The sequence below is a fragment of the Paramisgurnus dabryanus genome, chromosome 24 (assembly GCF_030506205.2).
Source record: "Paramisgurnus dabryanus chromosome 24, PD_genome_1.1, whole genome shotgun sequence".
NCBI classification, from domain to species: Eukaryota; Metazoa; Chordata; class Actinopteri; order Cypriniformes; family Cobitidae; genus Paramisgurnus; species Paramisgurnus dabryanus.
Window position 1 is genome coordinate 16218510 of NC_133360.1, and position 24404 is coordinate 16242913.

Below are 24404 nucleotides of genomic sequence, written 5' to 3' on the forward strand. Positions count from 1 at the left end.
CAAAACACGAGAATGTTTAACGTTTATGTTTTGAATAAGATTTGCTGTACATGGACAAAAGTCCGTAGTACATTTACAATCAAAATTAAACGACCCTAGACAAATATAAGCGTGTGTATTTGCGTAAAGTTTCATAAACGACACTCTCTAAAATGTAATAGTACCAACAATTCACTGGCTTCTGCCAAAAATAACAGTAAAGTATCGCGTTTATCTGTTGCCATAAGGCAGGGAAACTGTTCAATTATCGGGTCACATGCACAGAGACCACTCCTTTGATTGTTTGTGATGGAACTTGTAGTCCAGAAAGTTACAACTTTCAACAACTTACCGTCTAACCCAGCAGCTTTAGAACTACATTACCCATAATGCACCAAAAACGCTTTCCAGTCCGCCACGGGATCGCCCGGATTCAATGCAGAGACAGCGGACGCATCCCTATCAAACTATTTAACGGTATCAGCGGGGGAATCTTATGAACACGTATGTAACGGAATATATGATGTTATATCGTATTATAAGGGCATTTTGTTTTCCTACACCATCCTACAGTTTGACCAATGTTTTTTATCTTAAAATCTGATAGTGTATGTATCGCTAGCTGCTGGCCTGTATGTTACCAAAACAGTTCGGTTAAGTAATGTGAGTTAAAATGATTAATATAGAAATATTATTAATAACACTTAATGCGTTACAAGATCAACGTAAAGTTTATTTAGACAACTGATGTGATCTTATGTGGCTTGCAGTGTGTGCAACAGTTACCTTTTTCTTGTATTTATAAAAGTTATTTAATAAATATAATTTTGATTGGGTCTTCACAACTATTTATCTGTTTAACTTTTTTTCTCTGCCTTCATTTCATTTAGCACTGGTATAAGCACTATCGGTTCATAAAGAGGAAAATTCACTTTGGATCAGTAACACATTTATCCACATTTCCACAGAACTGACAATGACAGGTGAGCTAGATGCCATATGCTAAATGTATTTAAACTATCCCCTGCAAAACTGTGTATAGGATTAAGTTAACTTTATTTTCTTTTTTTATTTCCAGATCGAGCAAATAATTTCCCCCCTCTGCCTAAGTTTTTTCACATAAAACCATGTTTTTACCAGAACGTGGATGAGGAAATCCCACCACCCTATCAGCAGCTAGTGCGGCGTATATACAATCTTTGGATGTGTGAGTAATCAATGTAAACCTTACTGATAAAAATGTAGTTTTAACAATTTTAACATTGACCAAAGAAGCACACATCTGATACCTGATCTTTCTATTTTGCAGTGTACTCGATCACACTGTGTGTTAATGTGGTTTCCTGTATAGCCTGGTGGGCCGGAGGAGGTAATGCGGAAAACTTTGGCCTGGCTCTCCTCTGGCTTGTAATTTTCAGCCCATGTAGTTACACCTGTTGGTTCAGGCCACTATATAAAGCTTTTCGGTAAGGAGACCCCCTTTAGACAAAAACAAAATGCAGTGGTTAATGTATCATTTTTTTTTTTAACTGGTTTTGTCCTTCTCCTTAGGGCTGACAGTTCCTTCAACTTCATGGCGTTCTTCTTCATTTTCTTCATGCAATGTGTTCTCGCTTTCATCCAATGTCTTGGAATATCAGGTTGGGGAGCATGGTGAGTATCATTAAATGTTCAGTTTTAGTGAATGTGTTCCTGTAGCTCAACTGATATTGCGGGTCATCATGGGTTCGACCCCAGGTAACACACAAATAAAAAAACGGCACTGTAAACCACTTTGGATAGAAGCAGCTGCCAAATGCATAAATTTAAAGGGGACATATTATCAAAATCTGACTTTTTCCGTGTTTAAGTGCTATAATTGTGTCCCTAGTGCTTCTATCAACCTAAAAAATGTGAAAAAGATCAACCGAGTAACTTAGTTTTGGTAAACCATTCTCTGCAAGCATGTGAAAAAATAGGTCATTGTAATTTGGCTCCTATTGTGATGTCAGAATAGGATAATACCGCCCCCTTTATCTGCACTATCCAACCACGGCACAGCCATTTAGTACAGAGAGAAAGAGAGAGAGGGAGAAAAGAAGGAATTGACAGCACAATTGAGTTTCTATTGCAAAAAAACACCATCATTGTGATCAGTGTTTGAATTTCATCTGCTCATTTGCATTTTAAATGACACACCCAAAAACAGCACACTTTTGCTCAGGCCTACAAAGTGGGAATTTTAACATGCTGTAATTAATTGTCTGTGTGGTATTTTGAGCTAAAACTTCAATTACACACTCTGAGGACACCAAAGATTTAGTTTACATCTTAAAAAAAACTCATAATATGTCCCCTTTAAACATTCGGGACATTTTGGGAATAGGGTGCAAAATAGGGTCTGAACGTTAAAATTAAGTTTTTTTTCTGCATTAAAGGAACTTTTGCTTATTCACCGTATCCCCTAGAGTATGATAAGTCCATACGTACCTTTCTCATTTCCGTGCATGCCGTAACACGCACTCATCGCTAGCCAAGCTTAGCACAAAGACAAAGTAAATTGCTCCAGCTAGCATACTACTCCCAATAAGTGACAAAATAGTACCAACATTTTCCTTTTTATGTTGTGATTTACATAATCACAGCGTGTACAAATAACAAGGTTGTATGAGACACAGACATCTTTTAACCGTATACATACTGGGAACTATATTCTCAGAAGGCAAAGCACTGCTACTTGGGTGGAGTGATTTTCTCGCAGCACCTGAGAGTTCTTATGGTGAGGAGCAGAGAATTCTCGCAAGGGTTCTGCTAATTACGCAATATAGTTCCTAGAATGTGCTTACGCAAGCGCTAGTGCAAGACGAGAAGTTGTGGTTTAAAAGTGCTTATTTTATATTTTTTGTGTTAAAAATGATTCTATTTGCCCCTCTATAAGATCCTTATGCCCCGTTTGGGATCATTTAGAGTCATTTGAAGCTGCGTTGAAACTGCAGTTTTAAACTGCTTTGAAACTGTATACTATAGGCTCCAATTAAAGTCTATTAAAATAATAAAAATCCTGGAATGTTTCCTCAAAAAACCCAATTTCTTTTTGACTGAACAAAGAAAGACATAAACATTTTGGATGACATGGGGGGAGCAAATTATCGTGATTTCTTTTTTTATAAAAGTATATTCCTTTAAGGGGTCCCAAAAGTTTAAAGACCTCTGTTGTAGGCCATAACTAATTTGCGTCAAAATTTAGTTTGTAGATATTGATAACCGATTGATATTACGTTATAACTAATTGATAACTTAATTCGTATAAATTTAAATAATTTTTTTACAATAACAGGGTTTAACTTTTTTTACATTTGTGTAAATATGCATTACTTCTCTGTAAAAAGGTTAAAAATTATATATACAGGGATTGGTATTTTAAACATTATGTAACCTGTTGGGACAGCGCAAAATCACCATTTAATATAGATTTTGGGTCCAGGTAGGGATGGGACAATTACCGGTTTCACGATTAACCACAATAAAATGTTCTGCCGGTTAGTATAATCGTTTAAAATGTAATTATCATTATCAGTTTGACGCAGGCGTGCACATGCAAAATAGTTTTTGCACAAGAAGGCATTTAAGGGATAATGTATTGTATTCATTCATGATTAACTTATTATACAGATTTTTTACCACAGAAATAATTTCAGGGACATTAAATATTAAATGGTGATTTTCAAAAATAAAACTTTTAAAAAAATGTTTTCAGTGTGTGTATCAGTTCTTTTCATACTGTCCCATCCCTAGGTCCAGGCATTCATTGTTTGAGGCTGTTTTAGTATTATAGTATACAATGAAAATATTTATCTTCAAGCCATGATAACTCCTCCTACGTTTATTTCTTTCACAGTGGTTGGATTGCCACAGTGATTTTTTTCGGCACAAACATCGCCTCCGCTATATTCATGCTCCTCTCCGCTCTGCTCTTTACTGTGGACACTGTTTTAATGGCGTTTGTTCTCATCAAGGTATGATTGCACACATTATTCCTTTTACCCTGTATTAATTAATAAGTATTACAATTGTGTCAAGAAAGTGTTGCGAAGTTTATCATTACTTCTATCCCCTATAAGGTTCATCGGCTATATCGTGGAGGAGGGGGCAGTTTCCAGCGAGCGCAGGAAGAATGGAGCACTGGCGTTTGGAAAAACCCCTCTGTGAGACAAGCCGGATTCAATGCTGTGTCCGAAACTGGCCCCAGTCTCCCACAGTATCCTGCAGCTGTGCCCAATTACCCAGAGAGCGGCCCATGGTGAAACACTTTTGTACTGTAGATGGAGCCAGAGTGCCATATGTTGTCTTAATGCTAAAGGTTGCAGAGGGACTTCAATATTTTGAATTACTGCGTTATGTGTTTGCCCGAGGATGTAAAACACAATGGGCAGATCACTGAATTTTGAATAGTTGTTTTTCCGCTTTTGTACAATACTTTTGTTTTAACAAAGCAAAAATTTGATCTAATTGAAATCATCACAGCATTCCATAAACTTTAAACTTAACAAAAATTATCTTTAGGTATTACTTTAACACTTTCATTTTCAAACATGATATACATAGGATATATTTTTGGCAGAAATGCAAGTGACAAATCAAAAACATTATTTTAAACATAGCGATATTACGTTCATAAGGAAAGATTGTAAAGAAAATGTAAAACATGAATTTAACTCAAGATCTTTCATTCCAAAAACATAAACCACTTTTTCACACTACTGTTAAGGGCGATTGATTTTTCTTGTACAGAGGAACAATCATGTCTGAAAATTATTTTTTTATTCTTCATGTCAGATTTTCTATTTACCTCAAGAAATGAAGTCTTATATTTATTCCATAATACTTCTTCTGTCTTGATTTTAAACATTTTTTACTTTTGTTTTCAAGATATGCAAGCATAAATTACATATCTTTGATATGATTTATAATCACTATTCCTTTTTATACCCTGCATACACTGCAACAGTAATTATTTTATATAGTGAACGTAAAATATTTTTGCAGATTAAGCTTGCAAATACATGATGTGCCTGCTCTGTTTTCTGTTTAGAGCTTTCCACATCTTCGAAATGAAGATAGCCTTAGTGTTTCATGCATGTTTAGCATGTGTAAAAAAACAATAGCTTTCAAGTTTGCCTTAAGTGCTACAATTCTATTGTTGGATGTGGCAACATCCTGCTATTTGCTTTTGCAGTTTTTACTACTTGCTTCTGAATATGCTTTCTTTGCATTCCAGTGCATTTATGTTTAACCTCAGTAATTCATTGTGCTTCAAAATGGAGCATTGTTTACACAAAGGTGACCTGTTGGAGGCAAAGACACTCGTTTTAAATGTGACTTGATCTTTGGTGCATTTTGGTGGATATTGAGTGGATTTTTTTCAACTGGACTTGCCTTGCCGATGTCTTTAAAAATATCGTACATGCATATGAAATGTGACGAATTGAATCTGTAACTCACACCAGACAAATAAAACATTTCTTTATAAACTGACGTCCTAGATATGTTTATTGCAATTAAATCAATGCACTGGAGGCTTTTTCCAATCAATATGCCAAACGTTTGTTTCACATACTGTAGTAATGTCACAGTGATTCCCTTTGTAGAAGCTTGTTTTGCCACTTTTCACATCAGTAGTACAAAAATTTACAGTTACAGCCTCCAGTGCTATCACGCTCTTGGGCGTATAGTGATAAAGATCTCACTATAGTAATGCAAAGAATTTGTTTGTACACACGCAATGACGTACACGCTGACGTTGTACCTTAAATCACGTGGCTTAAAACATCATAAACATCACAATATTGCTTTTTGTCACAGCTTTTAAGTGTTTATACCAAAAATTCCTTGGCGAGTATATCACAGGCAAAAATCATTCACATTTAAATGTTTCTGGTTAAAATGAATAAAAATTAGGTGAGCAAATACACAAAATAATCAGTGTTCATGTCTTTCTCCTTACCATGATTCTCAACGGTAAAGTTAAAAAAAAAAAATTTGAGCTGTCAGGTTGGACTTTGTGAGAAATGTCCGTTTCAAAACGTGAAGTACGTAAAATAACTGCCAGTTCTCGGTTTCAAACGATAAAGAGGCAAAATTTACAGATAGCATCTTAAAAACATGTAAAATCTCATGAAAGTTTTTAATGGTTTACCCAGGAAATGCAAGTGACAAAATTGTCACCTTTGTATTTTAAATATATACAAAAATGTTTTTAATGGACCATGGTATTTTTCATATATTTTTTATTTACATAGAAAATAAATAAATAGAAAAATGACACAAGATTACAAAACTTAAATAAAAAACTGTTTGGATCCTCGAGCTCAAATCTCTGACTCGTCCGTAATGTACTTACAAATCGGCGTGTCCGTCGGTACTTCCCCATTGGGACCATTTCTGTGAAAGCTGGTAGCTTCTACGTCATTGTTCGTTGCAAGACATAACCTGACTGTCTGTTGTTTACCATCCAAAGTTTCGGGTTCGGTGCTGGCTGTATGTACATATCCCCTATCTGTAAAATTCCTAGGGGTTTTGGTCGATTGTCTCCCAAAGCACATAAATGGAGATATGTGGCCCATGTACAGATTCCAGATGAGCAGACATGCCATCATAATGGACAACAAGGCTAGTGCCACTTGCATTACTATCCACTTACCTTCTCCAGTCTGACTTTGCTGAGGTATGGGTATTTTCATGGTGAGACCCGATGATGATGTTGTGTAGCTTACATGAACGATACGCGAGGTGGTCTGTATTTTTTCGGTTACTACTTCTGTTATTTGTTCATGCAGATCGTAAATGCCCAGCATCTGTGTGTAGTTTTTTCCTTTGGCCCACTCGAGTGACATGCAGGTGTAGCGTCCTGCATCGGCTGCTGAGGCGTTGTGGATGAGGATGCCATCGCTGTAAATGGTGTACTTCTTGTTGGAGGAGGGCAGCTGCTTCCCATTGAAATTCCAGCTCACCTGGGCCAAATTTGAGTTTGGTCGGCATAGCAACTGGATGTTGTTTCCTAATACAAGGGTTCGGATCTGTGGCTCAGCAGTCGCTAGTGTGTAAGCACAGAGACAAATGTGTTAATTAAAGCCCTGTAATGTATGTTGTGTTTTACAAAAAAGTTAATATATACCTTTTATTAGGCAGCGAGTGTCATCTGGATCTTTTAAAGTTTGTATCCAGTTACTATAAAACAAAATAATATGTTAGCAGCCGGTCAATTTAAGTTATTTATATTCACACTTGAATAGATGCATTAAGTTAAGCAAGAGATAAGAGAGAAGATATTTACCCTTCTGTTTTGGCAGGTGAACTGGGTAATTCAGAGCAGTGCTGAGCTGTAAGATCCCAAGCACAATAAGGGTCTCTGGCCAGAATACAGTCCAGACAGGATATATATCGAATGCAGTTACTGCTCGGCATTTGAACAACCCCAGAAGCAGAGCCTGCATACAACTAAACCAAACACATAAATTAAAACATTTAAGCTTTTTGGGTTGGGAACTGAAATTATTTTCTGCGGTAAAATAATGCTTAAAAGAATAGTTCACCAAAAAAAAGGGACTTACCTTCTAGGGGTATATGACTTATTTTTTTTTAGCCGAATACATTTAGGCCCTGCGTTCACCAAAGCATTCAAACGCGACTGAAACGCCAGTAGATACTAAATTAGATGAAGTACGGTAGGTGAAATATAGTTTGAATATTAATAGTATGAAAGAATTCATACAAACTATATCCACCATGTTTATACATCACATGACATACGTTGTCATAACAAGTTAGTCGTTAACTGGAATGACATTAAACAACCACAATTTGCCATTGAATAGAGCCGTGTTACCGCTTTCGGGCATTTTTGAATAAAACAACGCCCCTCCATCTTCTTCCTAGTTGGATAACTCTTCTCCTGGGGGATCACGGGATAGCAAAGTGTCCATCGAATGAACACTTCGGGATCATGATAGAAGTAGTAGGTCATCTGGGCATTTTTTGCCCACCGTTTATCGAATACTATGAATTCGGACATACGCCTCGCCTACTATACTATAGTATGGAATTAGATGGTTTTGGACGCAGTCAGGTCCTCACGAGTTTTATAAGTAGTCGTCATATGCTTTGTGACGAAATGCGCAGTCAAATGTGCTCAGTTTAATAAAAGTCATATACACTTGGGACAGGATTAGGTAAATTATGTAATTATGAGAAATTATGGACTGATCATCATTTTTGTGTGAACTATTCCTTTAACTTGTGGGCCACCATTATAGACCTTAAACTTGAAGGTTGCAATGGATGAAATAACCATTTCAGTACCTGGCTCTGGTGAAGGCGAAGAACATTGACTGGCTCGTGGTTCTGAAAGAGTTTGACTTCTTCAATGATGTGCATTTCTCCGTCGTAGTTTACAGCTTTCTGTAAATAACCGTTTTCTGGTGGAAGACAGAAAATTCGACTTGCATTAGACTTTAAATTCAATATTCGAAAACTGAAACTGAAATATACCCACACACACAGCTGCTGTCACTTTTATTATGTAAACAAACACACAAGTACTGTACATTAAGAAAAGCACCAGGTGTCAGCACAATGTAAAACAAAACCCAGCTCTGGAATGTTGGCTACAGTCCATTAAGTTATATAATTATTGCAGATTTGCATTGAGTTCAGCGTTTGCATTTCAAGCATAGACAGTTTTGTTTCTTGTGCGTGAGACAAGCAAACAAAGAGTTTGTTTTTGTCAACACTGATCTATATTTAGCTTGAACACAATACAAATTAAAAACAAACAAACTCTGCAATGCGACAGTCTAGATCTGATTCCGGCGAGTGTCACTTTGCAGACAGCTCAGTGCAAGGTACAATTAACATTCCAGTCAATGAGTGTTTACGCACACCCTTTAACTGACTATTAACGGCTTGCTTTGCCCTGAAGGCCGACAGGAACATCTCACCTGTGCCGATAAACATCACAGGATAGGACTGGCCATCTAAAGCTGTTATGTGGTCTACAACAAGGCGTGTCAATGCCGGTCCTCTGTTGACCAGCAGAGGCTTGCCTGTGATCGGACGGACGACGTCGTCCAGGAGGGGGTGTTCTCTGATGAACTGTAGCGTTTTATCTGGCAGATCCAACGAGCGCTCAATTTTCAGACTTCTTGCTGCGTTGTTGATGCACTGTGTAAAGATTTCCAAAGGAAAAAAGACGTTTTAGATTTTTTTGTATATTTTGGCGCTAGCAACTTTACATTTTTACCAATATATTTTAAGCAACTTTACATTTTTACTCATATATTTTAAACAATTTTACAGGTTTACAAATATATTTTAAGCAACTTTACATTTTTTACTAATATATTTTAAGGCTTTACATTTTACTAATATATTTTAAGCAACTTTACATTTTTACTAATATATTTTAAACAATTTTACAGGTTTACAAATATATTTTAAGCAACTTTACATTTTTACCAATATATTTTAAGCAACTTTACATTTTTACTAATATATTTTAAACAATTTTACAGGTTTACAAATATATTTTAAGTAACTTAACATTTTTACCAATATATTTTAAGCAACTTTACATTTTTACTAATATATTTATAAACAATTTTACAGGTTTACAAATATATTTTAAGCAACTTAACATTTTTACCAATATATTTTAAGCAACTTTACATTTTTACTAATATATTTTAAACAATTTTACATTTTTACTAATATATTTTAAGCAATTTTACAGGTTTACAAATATATTTTAAGCAACTTAACATTATTACAAATATATTTTAAGCAACTTAACATTATTACAAATATATTTTAAGCAACTTTACATTTTTTCAAAGACATTTAAACAATTTTACAGGTTTCCAAATATATTTTAAGCAACTTTACATTTTTACAAAGATATTTTAAACAACTTTGCATTTTTGCAAATATGTTTCGGAACAACTTCAAACATTTTACAAAGATATTAAAATTTTTTACAAAAATATTTTTTAAAACTTTACATTTTTGTTTTGATACTTTTTTTTGTTGTACATACCATGAAAAATAAATGGTACAGTAGTATATGTTAAGGATACTACCATGATGGCATACTTTAAAGTACCTTATAGTACCGTTTCATTGTATACTATAAGAACGGGGTATTTAAACTTACTGTTGCACTGTATTTAATAAAATATCATGGTATTACCAAACTTGCACATTGACTGAGCCACTAATGGGCAAAACTAATTTTTTAAACAAAGTACTGTTACACTTTACAGTGTTTACAGTTGTAAGAGAAAACAACCAGCTACCTAACATATTTACGAGTATCATTTGATTTTACCTTCCCATCTAGTGTTAACAACATAATAATCTGGCTTGTGTCTTAGGTGGAAGATCTCTAAGATAGCCTTCCAGACTACAAAAGTGAGTAAAATAGAGTAAATTCGATCATGGGTGGATGCCGGAAGACTAGTCCTAAAGTAAAGGTGGGCGGCTGGATGCACATATACGCTTAAAAGACTGACAGGACCAGATGATCAGGCTCCTCCTGTAAACCTCCGTTTAGAAATTCATAAGAAAACGGCACACATACATAAAACAACATAATAACATAATCACTTACAGCTCCTGGTCGAGGGACAGGAATATCTCCTTTGAATGTGATCCATTTTACATCCGAAGGTTCCACGGTCACAGATGTCTTAAATTTGCCACGTGAGAACACCTCGCTAATATCGGCCACATTGTATGCACATACTGCCGAGGTGTGATCCGTTGAGCTCCTGCACACACACAGATCATTAAAATCATCTTCAATAGGCCAAGCATATAATATCAGGTCTAAGATGACTGAACACAGTGACTAAATGGGTAAAAAGCTGTCTGTCCCCCTTTAATAATCAATGCTACTATTAAACAGTCTGTCTCACCTGTGACTCGTCGTGTCTCTAACCTGGTTATACCTGCAGTGCTTCATACACAACAGCTGTTTCACTGTGAGTTATATTGACGTGTAGTTATATTAAGGTACATGAATCTAGTTTTGATTTTTGTCAGTGTGAACGGTCAGATTTACAGTTTTCTGACAGGTTGATATATTGTGGCAAAACCTACATCATACCTGAGCTAACCAATGTAAACATACTGAATATTGACTACACAAACGGATCCAATTTCATAATCTGAAAATAAAACCATTCAGACTGCTGTAAAGATCAGATTTTAATACAAATCTGAACTGTGTGCAGCGTGAACAACCCAAAACCAATTGGTGGAGGTTTCAGAATGAAGATCTCTTAAAATAACAAAACACCCCACGGGACGAAACTTACGACTGAGACGTAAAGATGGCGTAAAAGAGGCTCTTCCTCCATTTCTTGTGGCGCACGTGAAAGACGTCCTGGATGATGTATGGCAGGCTGGGCTCGGGGACAGAACAGTCTAAACGTGCCTTCAAAAAGGAAGTCCATTTCCTTTGGAGTGTCCTCTGGCCACCCATGTCTCCCTGCACAACATAAGCTCAGGGGTAAACGCCTTAAATCCTTCAGCACATCCTGTCAGTTTACCGGTAGTAAAAGGTATTCCAGAGCCAAAATATAAACATTCTAGCACAAAGAGCTAAGCTGTGGCCATTAACACAAAGCCATGGTAAAGAGATTAGATACCTTGCAGACTCTGGCGACACGGGATACCAATAGCTTGCTATAAAAGTCGTATTCTATGGCGTGTTCGCTGAAGAACATGTAGATTTTGTCATCGTCGCCATCGGGACTGTTCTCGCTTTCAGGTATCAAGTCCATGTAAATGAAATTTGGCTCTTGGGGCAACAGAGGAAAACGTTGTTTAAGCATTAAGGCAGTGTTTTTTCTTAATTATATACATTTATTATATAATTTTAAAGGAATAGTTCACCCAAAAATTTAAATTCTGGCATAATTTACTTACAATGTTTCTTTCTTCTGTTGGCTTCCCATTGGCTTACATAGTAGGAAAAACAAATACTAGTACTGTCAACTTTGTGCTTACCATCATTTATTAAAATAGCTTTTTTGTAATTAAAAGAATAAAGAAACACAAATATGTTTTAAACAACATCATGGTTGATAAATGATGACAGAATTTTCATTTTTGGGTGAACTATCCCTTTAATAAAAAGTCTTAAATAATTTCACACCTTATTATTTCTTACATACCATTAAGCCATGAGTTCTTGATCACCGTGCGCAATGAAATGGGTGAGGTACGGAGTATGACCGGCTCAGAACCCAAAAAGTTGAAGAACGTGGCAGAATACAAGTCTTGATCTGTTGAAAGAAATAAACTGATTTGAAAAAAGAGTCTGTGTACAGTGCGCGTGACACAATTTTCGTCATCAGTACAGTGCAAGCGTACCATACTGTATACACCGCCGGATTTTTGTACATGTAGCGCGTACAGATTGTTGTTGCGTGTAGTCCTTGAGATGCATTGCATTTTGTCGCAATGCGCATTCATTGAACGTCTGTGTACATGTACAAGTCAAATAAACTATACTTTGCACAGGGTTCCCACTTCAAGTCAAATGTCAAATTCCCTGACTTTTACTGACTAAACATCTAAATTTCCATGACCTATGTCCCGGATGTCGTGAGCCTTGATAATGTAGTGGAGTTTATAAAAATTTAGCTTAAATGCGTAAAATTAATATACAATGCCATTAAACAGCTGTTTAAACTGTAGTCAGCGGAGGCAGGGCCGGCGTCAAGGGGGGGCATTCACGGGCAGTGCCCCCCCAAACAGGTTGTTGTGCCCCCCTACAAAGTTTTTTATTAATTTAATATATATCAAGAATAATTAAAATAAATTAAACATTGAATGTTTCATGAATTGTAATGTAATCGAATGAGGAAAATATAGTTGATATATGTTTTCTTTAATTAAAATAGACCAGTTTCTCTGATTGGATATATTGCCGCGTCTCACCCGTCTTACGCATATTTGTGACTTGATACTAGCAACGTGTTTTTTCGCGGCATTTTATGGATCGTGTAAAATATGGATATTAGAACATTAAGAACGAACCAGCACCGCCTGCTTCATCTGACTTCATGCAAACACAGACTGGCTCAAACTCAGAGATTAGAGGTCGAGGTGGAATTTACAAATCTACAGGACACTGTTTTAAGGAAGTTTAATGTTCGTACACGCCGTCTTCAGCTATTTTAAAGGTAAGTTAGCGTTGTTTTAAATTACGTAAGCTTAAATGTGAAGTGTGGCTATAGACCGTTAACAGCATTACAACGTGATTATGGTAAAGCGGCTTTTTTAAAGCTAGGACGCGGTGTGCGCTGCGCTATGAAAACCCATTCATTTCAATGGCTTGCGCCGCGCGAGGGCGGTTTGTTGTTGCGTCGAGCAAAGCGCGCTTTATACGGGAAATTAGCTGACAGTCTGTACCAGTTGTATGAGTGTGTGCTTGCACTGTATTTGTTGTTTTAATGTCTTGTTTTTGCAAGTTATTGTTGCTATTGCGTGCTCCCCCATTGGAAGCCAAGTGCCCCCCTGTTAGTTATGGTCTGGCGCCGGCTCTGAGCGGAGGCCTGGACCCGGAGATTGTCTTCCTTACGTCACAAGTTTAAAGCGGATTACATTTTGATAAATGGAAACAAAAACTTAAAGCAAGAAACAAAAATTCCCTGACTTTAAATGTGTGGAGAAGACCTTTTAAATTCCATGATTTTCCAGAAATTCAATGACCTGTGGGAACCCTGTTTGCAAGGCTGTGCGTTTGACTGTTTACACTGTACACGTAAAAAACAGTAGCCACATACTAGCCAAAGTTCATTACATACATTCCATGTAAAACTTCATTTAAAATGTGAAACTTAATTTTAAAATTGTGCAAATTAAAGTGTGACTTATAACCTAGGCGTTGCAAGATCCATGGCCTACAAGTTGAGCTACAAAAACACAGCTCTAGTTAAATTTAATACATACCAACCATGATGGAAGCGGATCTCTGGAAGGGATCGAAAGGACATTTCCCCCTGCCCTCCTCCTGCCTCTCCTCTAGTTTCAGCTGTCCATCACCGTACGTCTGTTCAAACAAACACCATGAACACACAGCTCTTTTGTCCATTCTTTGTAACATAGTGATATCAGTGCTTGTTCGAACAAATGACACCCGATGTTCCTCATCTCATTCCAGGAGGGAAGCAGAGGATTACGAAATGCAAACATGAATATGCAACGAAAAACACATGAAGCTGCCCATACAAAAAGGAAACTGCCTTTAGATGGGTACCAAGGTTTTGTAATACCAAGGTATAAGCCATGGTATTGTGTGATTGACATATTCATATATCATGGTATTAACATAGCACTCCAAGGTAGTTTAAGAAAGTAATAGTACTCTAGTTATAACCATGCACTTTTTTGTACGAGTAAGTGCAAATAAAATGAAATGTTTGTTTTTCTTCAAATACACATTTGTTTGTTTAGAAAAGTATTGCATTAGCATTATTATAGCGGTCTGGTCACGTCACTTACTATGTAATCACAGGTGGGACTAAAGGCATTTGTACCGCACACATACATCACACTGTCGTTCACTTGATGCAGCATCTGGATGTAGTTGTGACAGTCGGTCTGAAATGTAAATCAATCAGACAGTTGTCTACATGATCAACAGCTGAAAAAATACAGCAAAGTACTATTAATATAAACAAACTACGGTATATGATAAACCCTTTGATATGAGACATCCACTACATTCTTTTAAAAACATCCAAAACTTTGAAAGTTTGATTTTTCATTTATGTGTTTTTGTATTTATGATATAAACATGGCTGACAAAAATAGAGATACACCAAGTACTTCTGTAATATATTTATTAGACGCCAACAAATAAATCAGCATGCAACAACTATTATTTGTGCTATTGATGTTAAAGTTTTAGATCGGTTTGTATGTAAATGTGTTTTATTCCTGTTTATTTTATAAAAATATTTCTATAAATAATTTTCAAATAACCCAAAATATTCTAGTTTACATACAAAATAATGATCACAATCACGATCGACTAATAATTTCCCCCACATTTTCGGTATGATCAATGTCTACCATCAGTCGAGCTCAAATATTATTTATGTTTATGTGTTAATATGCCTGCAACAGCGGGCATTTACTCACATCGGGATGCTTCCCTTTAGAGATGCACTCCATTTGTTTTTCCTCCGTCACTTTCCACAGAACCTGATGGGTGGAGAAAAAACAATGAAACAGGGTTAGGGAGCTCTTAAAGTGTTGCCAAAGATAAAAGTAGAAAACCTCAAACCCCCACCTTAGACTTGGCAACCGATATATCCTTTATATCAAGAGCGTAGACGGCTTCTCTTGCTCCCAACATCAGCAGCCCCAAATCCTCACGAATAAGCATGGTGGAGTAATTCCAAATACCTTCATCTTTAAATGTGATCACATTGTTATCTAAGTGGGACGAAAACACAAATGCATGTAGATATTAGTAAGTTTATCTTTTAGCGTTGTGTATACATTTGCCTGATCAGAAAAATTTATTTTTTTCAGCTTAAGTATTTATGCAACCACTCTTTGCAGACTGTATTGCATATTTGAAATGTGTTATGAAAACCTACATGTGACACAGTTTTGGAGATTTTGATCTATTCAAATACACAGGCGCTGTACTTGTATAACTGGAAATAGCTGCCCGGGTGGGCGTTACCGATGTTGCCAATGATTGAACTTACTTGCATTAAAGGGACTTTGTCGTAACTCAATAAACAAGATTCTTACCTTCATACTGAATCGTTTTTCGGGGGGTGATACTGTTGTGTCCGTTGTAGGCGCCCGCCAAGGAGACTCCATGTAGTACAATTAGGAAAATCAGTGCAGACATGGCTTTACCCCTCTTCTGAGAATTTCTCCTGAGAAGTAATTTTATCTCTATTGTTCAGTAAAAAAATGGCTTAAAAGTCATGTTTTGGTAGGCTGAATTATGTTGGAGTGAGTTTCCAACATATACACTTGTTGTTTATGTGCTTTCGTCGTGGCCAAGGCTGGTAATCCATGGTGCTAGATCCTCAAAGGTGCTGAACCCATCTGTGGTGCTGTCTTACTCTGTAACGATAAAAAATAAACAATAATCGACTATGAACGTGAGTGATTACTGTAGAGCAGATGTATCTGGAAGAGTCTGAATCTGATTGATAATGATTCATTAGATATACATTTGTTTGCGTTTGTGTATTAGGAACATATTGGGAATATACTCACATATTCCCAATATATTATGTTCATACTTCAAGACATACAAAACTCTTGAGTAACGCATGAAAGAGAAAACGTTTGATCTTACTTGTATCCCAAACATTAGATTTCACCTAAAGACCAGATGTTTGCTGAGTGATGATCTTAGTCTACAGCATGACTACAAAAACTAAATCCTCCACTTGAAGCATGAAAAAGAAAGTAAACAACTCTTAGACTCTGTCACCTTAACATCCATCATAACTTGTTTACTACAAGGATCTCAACACGAGTCATTGTTGTTTTACCAAAAGAGTCTCAGATCACAGTAATAATGTGCACTCCGTAGGTTAAAAACAAGAAAGGCGACCCGTTTACCACCCAATTTGGAATGTGCGCAGCTACTTTACTCCTGGATGCAGGCTGGGACATGTTGTGGATGGGGTTGGAAGGATGCCTGACAGTGTTGATGCCTTAAGGTGAAAACCGAAGCTATTCGCCCCTGCTTGTTTCTACAATACCGTGTGCAGTTTCTCATAGTTGAAATTTTAATAAGACTCATTTTGAATTGAAAGTTGAGCAAGAACCAATCGATAAATAGGTATATGAGATTGCAATCCTTTATCTATAAAAATTATACTTAATTAATTACAACTACATACATGCATATTTAACTAAAACAAAATTATTTTCTTTTATTTAATACTTTTTCTTGAGTACTGTTATGTGGGTGGTTGGGGTTACCAGGGAACTTCTATGCAGTCGTTAAGACATTTTAACTATTTGTTCTGGGGGGGTTGTTTACTTTCCCAGGACAAAAGGGCCCACCCCAGTGGTTTTATGACATTGTGGCCCCTAAATGTCAAAGCTTAGGTCCCTCTTTTAATTAAAATCTATGGGATTTCTCGAAGTACACTTCAAATATGTCATATCACATAAAGTGTAACAGCACAACAAGCCACTCAATTTGAGATATAATTCATATTAATAGCACAAACAGTACAAAACAAGTTACAGGGCTGCATTTGGCAAGGCTTTTTTTCAAAGCTATACATTTTTATCAGTATGCGTGTTCCCTGGGAATCGTATACCCACAGTGTTTGCACTGCTAACACAATGCTCCATTAATCAGAAACACCATTAATCAAAACTGCTTTAAGGCTGCTGAAAGTTGCAAAAAGACTGCAAAAATTAAGGGAGCTTGGTTTTTCCACCCATTACAGATTTGACTAATTTGTCTACTTAAACACTAAAACAGTTCTACTGGTTAGTCAACTACAGTATAAGCTCCAGAGAAAAATGAGTATTAAATGAATCAACAAGTTTACTTTACTGATCTACAAGCATTGCTGACTAGCAGACTTTCTATTACTCATGTCTTTTAAAGTGTTAATAAAATAAAATCACTGCTGAGTAATAACTCATCGGAAATGTCCTCATCCCCATTGATACTCCCATGCGCAATGGGTTACTTTGGTTTTCCATCTTCTGCTATGTGTTGCGCAAAGCGTGGTTAGTCTTAAACCGTTTCTAAAAATGCATTAAACTGATATGACAGTCTGTAACAATACTATAATAGTACACAGAATACTTAGTCATGTCTTTGTTTAATATGGAGAGATCATAGAAAAATCAATTTTTTTCTATTCCAGAGATCATAGAAAATCCATTTAATTGAACAGATGTCACTACAAAGAGTTAAAAAGTTAAATAACTTTGTATAGCACTTTTGATATGTGACCCAATCTGTGAAGTAATTTTTTTGTGATTTACTGTTTTCTACCTAAAACCATCCTATATAATGCAAAAAACATTCTCTAAAAATATAACCTTGAGATAATTAATACTGAGTAAGGTCATGACAAATATTAAAATCAATGTGAAATCAAACTTTGATGTTCCCAATCTCAAAATTAGATTTTAGCCTGGATTTTACATAGAGAATCACATATTTTTTTCCTTTGTCAGACAAATTGTGCTGCTGTTTTCTCATCATTTTAAGCATCTGCAAATTGCCTAAATATAAATTGAACAGAAGTGTGAATTTGATTGACCAAAATGAGTTACATTGTTGCAATATCAAAACACTTCTGACTAATGGTGTGATTTTGGGGAGGGACTATCTGTTCAACTGACCAATGAAAGACGTTTCTTAATAAAACCTATTTGTAAATTGTTTGTCATTATTTTGCATTTCAACCATTTTGCTAATGGTGCAAAAAAGACATTTCTTATTTAAAATAATTTATATATGCCTTTACTATACTAACTTAACCATTGAAAATAAATACACATCACTGCTTGCACATCAAGGGCATTACAAAGGTTATAAAGTCTCCTGAAAAGCTATTGTTTAAAGCTAGGTGTCTTTTTGTATTGAACCACATGATAAGAGTGGTTTATCATGATTCCACTGTGTTACAATGGTTTAGGTGCAATAACATGTTTTGTTATTTATTAACCTCAGCTTTCCTCTGACAATCCATGTGTCACGCATATTGTGAAACGCTTGAAAAACGTTGAAAACACACCCAGTTTAAGGGGTTAGGCCTTTGTTGGTTCAATTTGCTAAAACAAATAGGTTTCATTATTGTGCAGGCATTGGAGGTGGAAGGTTTTGAGAAAAGTTGCAGCTCTTTGTTAAACTGTACAAAAAGTGTGAGGACGCCAATATAGCCTGTATTTCATGAACCAAGAAATTAAATGTAGGCTGTGTAAAGTATACATGCATCACACGAAGATCTAGGTAAACATATGGGTGTGAAAATGGCAGCATTCCCTTCTTGCATTCAGGCAAGTCAAAGCAAGACTTTACACTGTGAATATGTTTGGCTGGGGAGTTTGTATCCGTGTTTAGCATGATCTGTCACTTTAACAACGATACAAAAAATGTATTTGTACTCTTAAATCACGCTCAAATAGACGGTTTTAATGCATAGGTAGCAAAAAATCAAATGCAAGAATTAACTTGGTCTGGTTCATTGTTGCAATTGCTTTTAACCACCTGGTCTCAAAAGGTTTGAGTAGATCAGTGTTCCTCAATCTTGTTCCTGCAGGACCCTTAACAGTAAACATTTTGGATGTCTCTCTAATCTGACACACCCAATTCAAGTTGCGTAATACTCTATTATTGATCTGATGAGTTAAACCTGTTGTTTGATTTAGAGAGACACTGCAACTGTGTACTTTCGGGGGTCCTCCATTGTAGTAGATATATAAACTTACTCTTACAGGTTCTCCTACATATATGAAAGTCTTTGTAAACCCTGCTAAAGTCATTTTTTGTGATTTACTGTTTTCTGAGTAAGGTCGTGTCAAAGAATGAAATTAAATATTGATGCTCATAATCTTAAAATTAGATTATAAGACTTATGCCTGGATTTCACAGACAGGGTCACACATTAAATATGGTTTTACTATGGTAACCATAGTATTCGTAATTAAACAAAAGTAACCACAAATTTATTATGGTCTCACAGCATAGCCATAATATTTGTAGTAAAACTGTGGTAATACAAATGGTAATCAATACACCAATTTAAAATATTAGTACACTTATAACAAAACTATGGCTAATTTTCCTAAGGGTTCACACGGGATCCATGCAAAGTAACCACACCAACACATAAGTTCATGCATGTTCCTTTATCTTTTGAGAACCTTGAACTAATTTTTCAATAGTATGTGTCTGTTATCTCTCCCTAAAACATCATCTGGGGTGATATTAAGTTTAGTTTTCAAATACAATGACATTTAAACTGAGTGGCTTTATAAATATATATATAACATATAATATATATATATATATATATATATATATATATATATATATATATATATATATATATATATATATATATATATATATATATATATATATATATATAAAATTAAAAATGTAATGGTTTTACTACAGTAACCATAGCTTAACTATTGTATCTGTGGTATAAACATAGTAACCACAAATTTACCATTGTCTGACTAGTATCCATAAGTTTAACCATTTAGTGCAAGAATATGGTAATACGAATGGTAATCAATCTGCCATAAACATGCTACACTTATAAGCTACTATAATAAAACCACAAGTGTAAGTTTAAGTTCCTACGTGTATTTTAAACCGTTTGAGAAAAAACGTCTCATGGTTTATGTAACACCCTAGTTTATACATAACTCTTTCATATATCGCTTAAATCAGGCTAACGTAACATTTTTAACTCGGTCCCAGAAAACATCACTTAACTCACCGGAGATGTCACCAATGCTCTTCTTTTAGGCGTCAGATAAAATGCTGATCCTCGTAAAATTGTGTACTCAGCATGTGAGGAGCGTCAAACTGAGGTGAACACACCACAACACCACTTCTCGTGTGCGTGTGTGCATAGGCGTGTTCAACTTTATTCGGCGCTGCGGAAATCAATCTGATTATGACATCAAACTGCCGCGAGAGGCCTGCTTTTCTAATCGCTCTCGCAGTACTTTAATGCAAAACGCCAATCGAATTGCGTAGCACCGCATGATGTCACAAGCGTTTCATAAGCGGAAAGCGGATGCGCACCTGAACGCGTGACGTCACATTTTAGTTCATTACTCATTCAATTCAAGTGACTGATGTTTATGAAATATGATTTCCTGTAGAAGCATCGTGAAAGCTTAGGTTTAATATTCATATGTATTGATTGACATACATTAACAACATTTCTTGTATGTGTGTTTTAACATTAAAACTGTCGTTTTTGGTAGAAATATCTTTATCTTACCGTGATTTTAAAATGGTAAACGTATAATAATGATTTTTAAGTTGTGTTGTTCCGAGTCGAACTTTGCTGAAAATGTAATGCATAGGTTTGTCATTTGACTTCAACCTTTGGCAAAGTAGTTAAAATGTTATTAAAACTGTTTATAATTACTAGTATCCAGTAAATTATAAACTTGTTAAATTAAATAACAATATTTTCCCTAATTGCTCTTTTTTGTTTTCTGTTTAAAGAAACAGATTTTGAAGATACAGATCCATATGTTTGGGACCATGTTTGGGATCCATTTGTTTATTGTAAATAATTTTTGGTTGACTTTCAAAAAAAAAAAGTAATCCTCAAACTTCTGTATTAGCCCAATTTTTTAATCTTTTAATTTATTATCATACATAAAACTTTGGGCAAAGTGAAATATCTGTTCGCATCTAATTTTCAAAGTCTTTATTTGGGTTGATAACTGTACGATTGTGATCAGATGAATAATAGTCTGCACTGCTGTTGTATGATCACATGATGGTGCTATTCCATCAGGTGTCCTGGAGCTCAATTGGTGGTAGTCCAGTCAATTGCGTTAAGTCAAGCCAAGGAAAGGTCATGATGTGGTCATTCCAGGGATCACACATACTAATAAAATGTATACCTGTGGATGACTTTGAATAAATCATCTGCCAAATACATAAATTATTATTTGAGATTAAGGACTGGTCCCACAGGTTTGAAACAACATAAGGGTGAATAAATGGTGACAACATGTATTTGACTCTTGCTTTAATAGTTTGTATTATGACACAAGCATGTTATAAATGAATAGTCCAAACTTTAATTCCAGCTTTGTGGGGCTTACAATATGATCACCATGTGACCTTCATTGTTTGAAATGCATTGAATACAACTGTTAAACTAACAGAGACATTTTTACCTGCAGTTGTTGTTGCTTTTTCACATATATCAGATATAATAAGCTCTAAACTTTATCAAATATTATATAGTTCAGTTGTGTTTGATCATGACAAATATTTTGGAAAGAGCTGTTTTAATACAACTTAACACAGTGACTTGCTATTGCTTAATGTGACGGAACTAATTTATAACGTTTATAATTTTAATTGATTATTCTAGTTGTATATTTCAATCAGATCCTCAATCTGTTCTTAATGAAGACATTTCACAATACTTAAATTTTTATTTTCTTCTTTAAGTTGTCAAATAAGTCTTTGGTGTCCCCAGAGTGCGTATGTGAAGTTTTAGCTCAAAATCCCACATAGATCATTTATAACATGTTAAAACTGCCAATTTTAGTGTTAGCAAAAATGTGCCATTTTTTTTTTTTTTAAATGCAAATAAGCTGACCTGTGCACTAAATGGCATGGCCTTAGTTGGATAGTGCAGATTAAGGTACAGTATTATCCCCTTCTGACATCACAGGGGGAGCTCAATTTCAATGACCTATTTTTTCACAAAGAATGATTTATCAAAACAAAGTTCCTGTGATGTTCTTTTCCAGACTTGTTAGGTTGATAGAAGCACTGGGGACCCAACTATTGCACTTAAACATGGAAAAAGTCAAATTTTTGTGATATGTCCCCTTTAAATCACAGCTTTCAAGCACAATTTACTTTTAAAGGTGCCAAAGAATGCATTATATTAGAAGGTATGTGGCTTTATCAAAGGCGTGTTGCAAGATTTTTGAAAAACGCTTTGGAAAAGGGAGTTGGGCCAAGTACCAAAACACACTTGTAGCCAATCAGCAGTAAGGGGCGTGTCTACTCACCGATAACGTTGTCTAGGTTGCGTATGTGTGGGGTGGGTCTATCAAAAGAAGGTCCAGATTCTATCGGGGTAGGGGGCGTGTTTGTTAAGGTGATTTCAAATGTCAACATTGGCTTTCAGAGATCGTGCACCCCACCTTTAAGTGCAAAAATTATCTAGAGACGGTTTTCCATGTCCATTTACAACCATAGGATTTGCCTTTTAGAATGAAATGGTCTATTGGTTACTTAATTGTTTTACTATTTTTAAACCATTGTCGTGTGGGTTTGGGGTTAGATTTGGGGTTTGGGTCAGGATGTCACTTTATGTAACAGAAAGTCGTAACCCATGCGACATTTTTTTATAGGTTTATATAAAAAACTTTTATAGGTTTATAAAAAATTTTTATAGGTTTATAAAAAAATCTGGATTTTTAAACAATTGTTGCCTGACGTTAGGGTTAGAGTTGGGTTTGGGTTAAGATATCATTTTATGTAACAGAAAGTCGTTGTAACCCCAAACCCATGTGACCATAGTTAGAAAATAGGAAAAACATAACTGTAACGTCAATAGTGGAACTTCAGCCTAAACGCTAGCATATAGCATTAACTAGCATAAAGCAGTCACAACTAGTTTTTTTAGCATTGTAACAACATTGTACTTAATTTAATGTGTAATTTAATATTGGGAGCGTACATATCGACTGTAACATCAGTTGGTGTTTTAGTTAAAGGGGACATTTCACAAGACTTTTTAAGTCTTTGATGTCCCCAGAGTGCGTATGTGAAGTTTTAGCTCAATGTATCATATAGATAATTTATTATAACATGTTAAAACTGCCACTTTGCAGATGTGAGCAAAAATTTGGTTTTGGGGTGTTTCCTTTTAAATGCAAATAAGTTGATCTCTCCACTCAATGGCAGTGCTGTGGTTGGATAGTGCAGATTAAGGGGCGGTATTATCCCCTTAATTATATTTGGGAGCCAAATTTCTACCTATTTCTTTCACATGTTTGCAGATAATGGTTTCCCAAAACTAGTCACTGGGTTGTTTTTTTTTTTTTCATATTTTGAGGTTGAAAGAAGCACTGGGGACCCAATTATAGCACACATTTTCCAAACATGAAAAAGTCAGATTTTAATGATATGTCCCCTTTAAGATTAGCCTGTTATCCAGGGGTCTTTTGCATGCATGAGGTTTACATAATAAGTTTGAAACAATCCTGTTTTAGGCTCACAATATACCGTTATTATTTATCTACGCCTAAGTAAATACAGTTTTCCATTCTAAGGCACCTTTAAAGTTATGTCAACCACTATAGATTGGTCTATCCACGGCAGTGCATTCAAGCTTAGCATTTTTCCAAGCCTTATGACCTTGTTGTTGCTTTTGCCATGTTTTATTAGTTAACAGGGATTGGTTGTTTTAAACAAATTATCCAGGTTCCTCTTGTCACACTGTGAGGTTTGTAATCTTGTGAACATATCTTTTAGTATGAGTATCGAATATTAAATTTAGAGGTGTATAATCTTGTGCTATTAGTGTGGCTGATAAAATGTGTTTTAGTCTGTGTGTTTGATCTGTGAGAATTTTTCAAAGATGAAAGGGAAAATGTGTGACTCTCGTTTTAGATGTTTCTCATATTTATTTGTA

At 35.6% G+C, this 24404-nt stretch overlaps 2 protein-coding genes across 2 annotated transcripts; one reads left to right on the forward strand and one right to left on the reverse strand.

The window, feature by feature from the left end:
* The first annotated feature begins 373 nt into the window (after positions 1-373).
* scamp4 (secretory carrier membrane protein 4) lies at positions 374-4398 on the forward strand. Its single transcript, XM_065247103.1, has 7 exons — positions 374-483; positions 870-962; positions 1058-1186; positions 1289-1445; positions 1531-1632; positions 3857-3974; positions 4080-4398. Exons 2-7 carry the CDS (start codon positions 956-958, stop codon positions 4260-4262), a joined length of 696 nt encoding a protein of 231 aa, XP_065103175.1. The 5' UTR covers positions 374-483; positions 870-955; the 3' UTR covers positions 4263-4398.
* Positions 4399-6123: 1725 nt separating this feature from the next.
* LOC135729422 (semaphorin-4E) lies at positions 6124-20631 on the reverse strand. Its single transcript, XM_065247082.1, has 15 exons — positions 20493-20631; positions 15793-16116; positions 15320-15465; positions 15169-15231; positions 14527-14625; positions 13975-14074; positions 12192-12302; positions 11664-11815; positions 11331-11503; positions 10622-10781; positions 8955-9177; positions 8317-8432; positions 7292-7455; positions 7133-7185; positions 6124-7051 (listed from the first exon to the last, which is right to left on the reverse strand). Exons 2-15 carry the CDS (start codon positions 15893-15895, stop codon positions 6327-6329), a joined length of 2388 nt encoding a protein of 795 aa, XP_065103154.1. The 5' UTR covers positions 15896-16116; positions 20493-20631; the 3' UTR covers positions 6124-6326.
* Positions 20632-24404: the final 3773 nt, after the last annotated feature.

What these genes read in the sequence shown, in the direction of transcription:
- scamp4 (XM_065247103.1), top strand. An exon ending in ATATCAGGTTGGGGAGCATG is followed by an intron (nt 1,633 to 3,856) that starts GTGAGTATCATT and finishes TTTCTTTCACAG; the next exon opens with TGGTTGGATTGCCACAGTGA. An exon ending in TGGCGTTTGTTCTCATCAAG is followed by an intron (nt 3,975 to 4,079) that starts GTATGATTGCAC and finishes ATCCCCTATAAG; the next exon opens with GTTCATCGGCTATATCGTGG.
- LOC135729422 (XM_065247082.1), bottom strand. Translation starts at nt 15,895, where the DNA reads ATGTCTGCACTGATTTTCCTAATTGTACTACATGGAGTCTCCTTGGCG. An exon ending in GTCCCACCTGTGATTACATA is followed by an intron (nt 14,075 to 14,526) that starts GTAAGTGACGTG and finishes TTGTTTGAACAG; the next exon opens with ACGTACGGTGATGGACAGCT. An exon ending in TCACCTGCCAAAACAGAAGG is followed by an intron (nt 7,186 to 7,291) that starts GTAAATATCTTC and finishes TTTGTTTTATAG; the next exon opens with TAACTGGATACAAACTTTAA.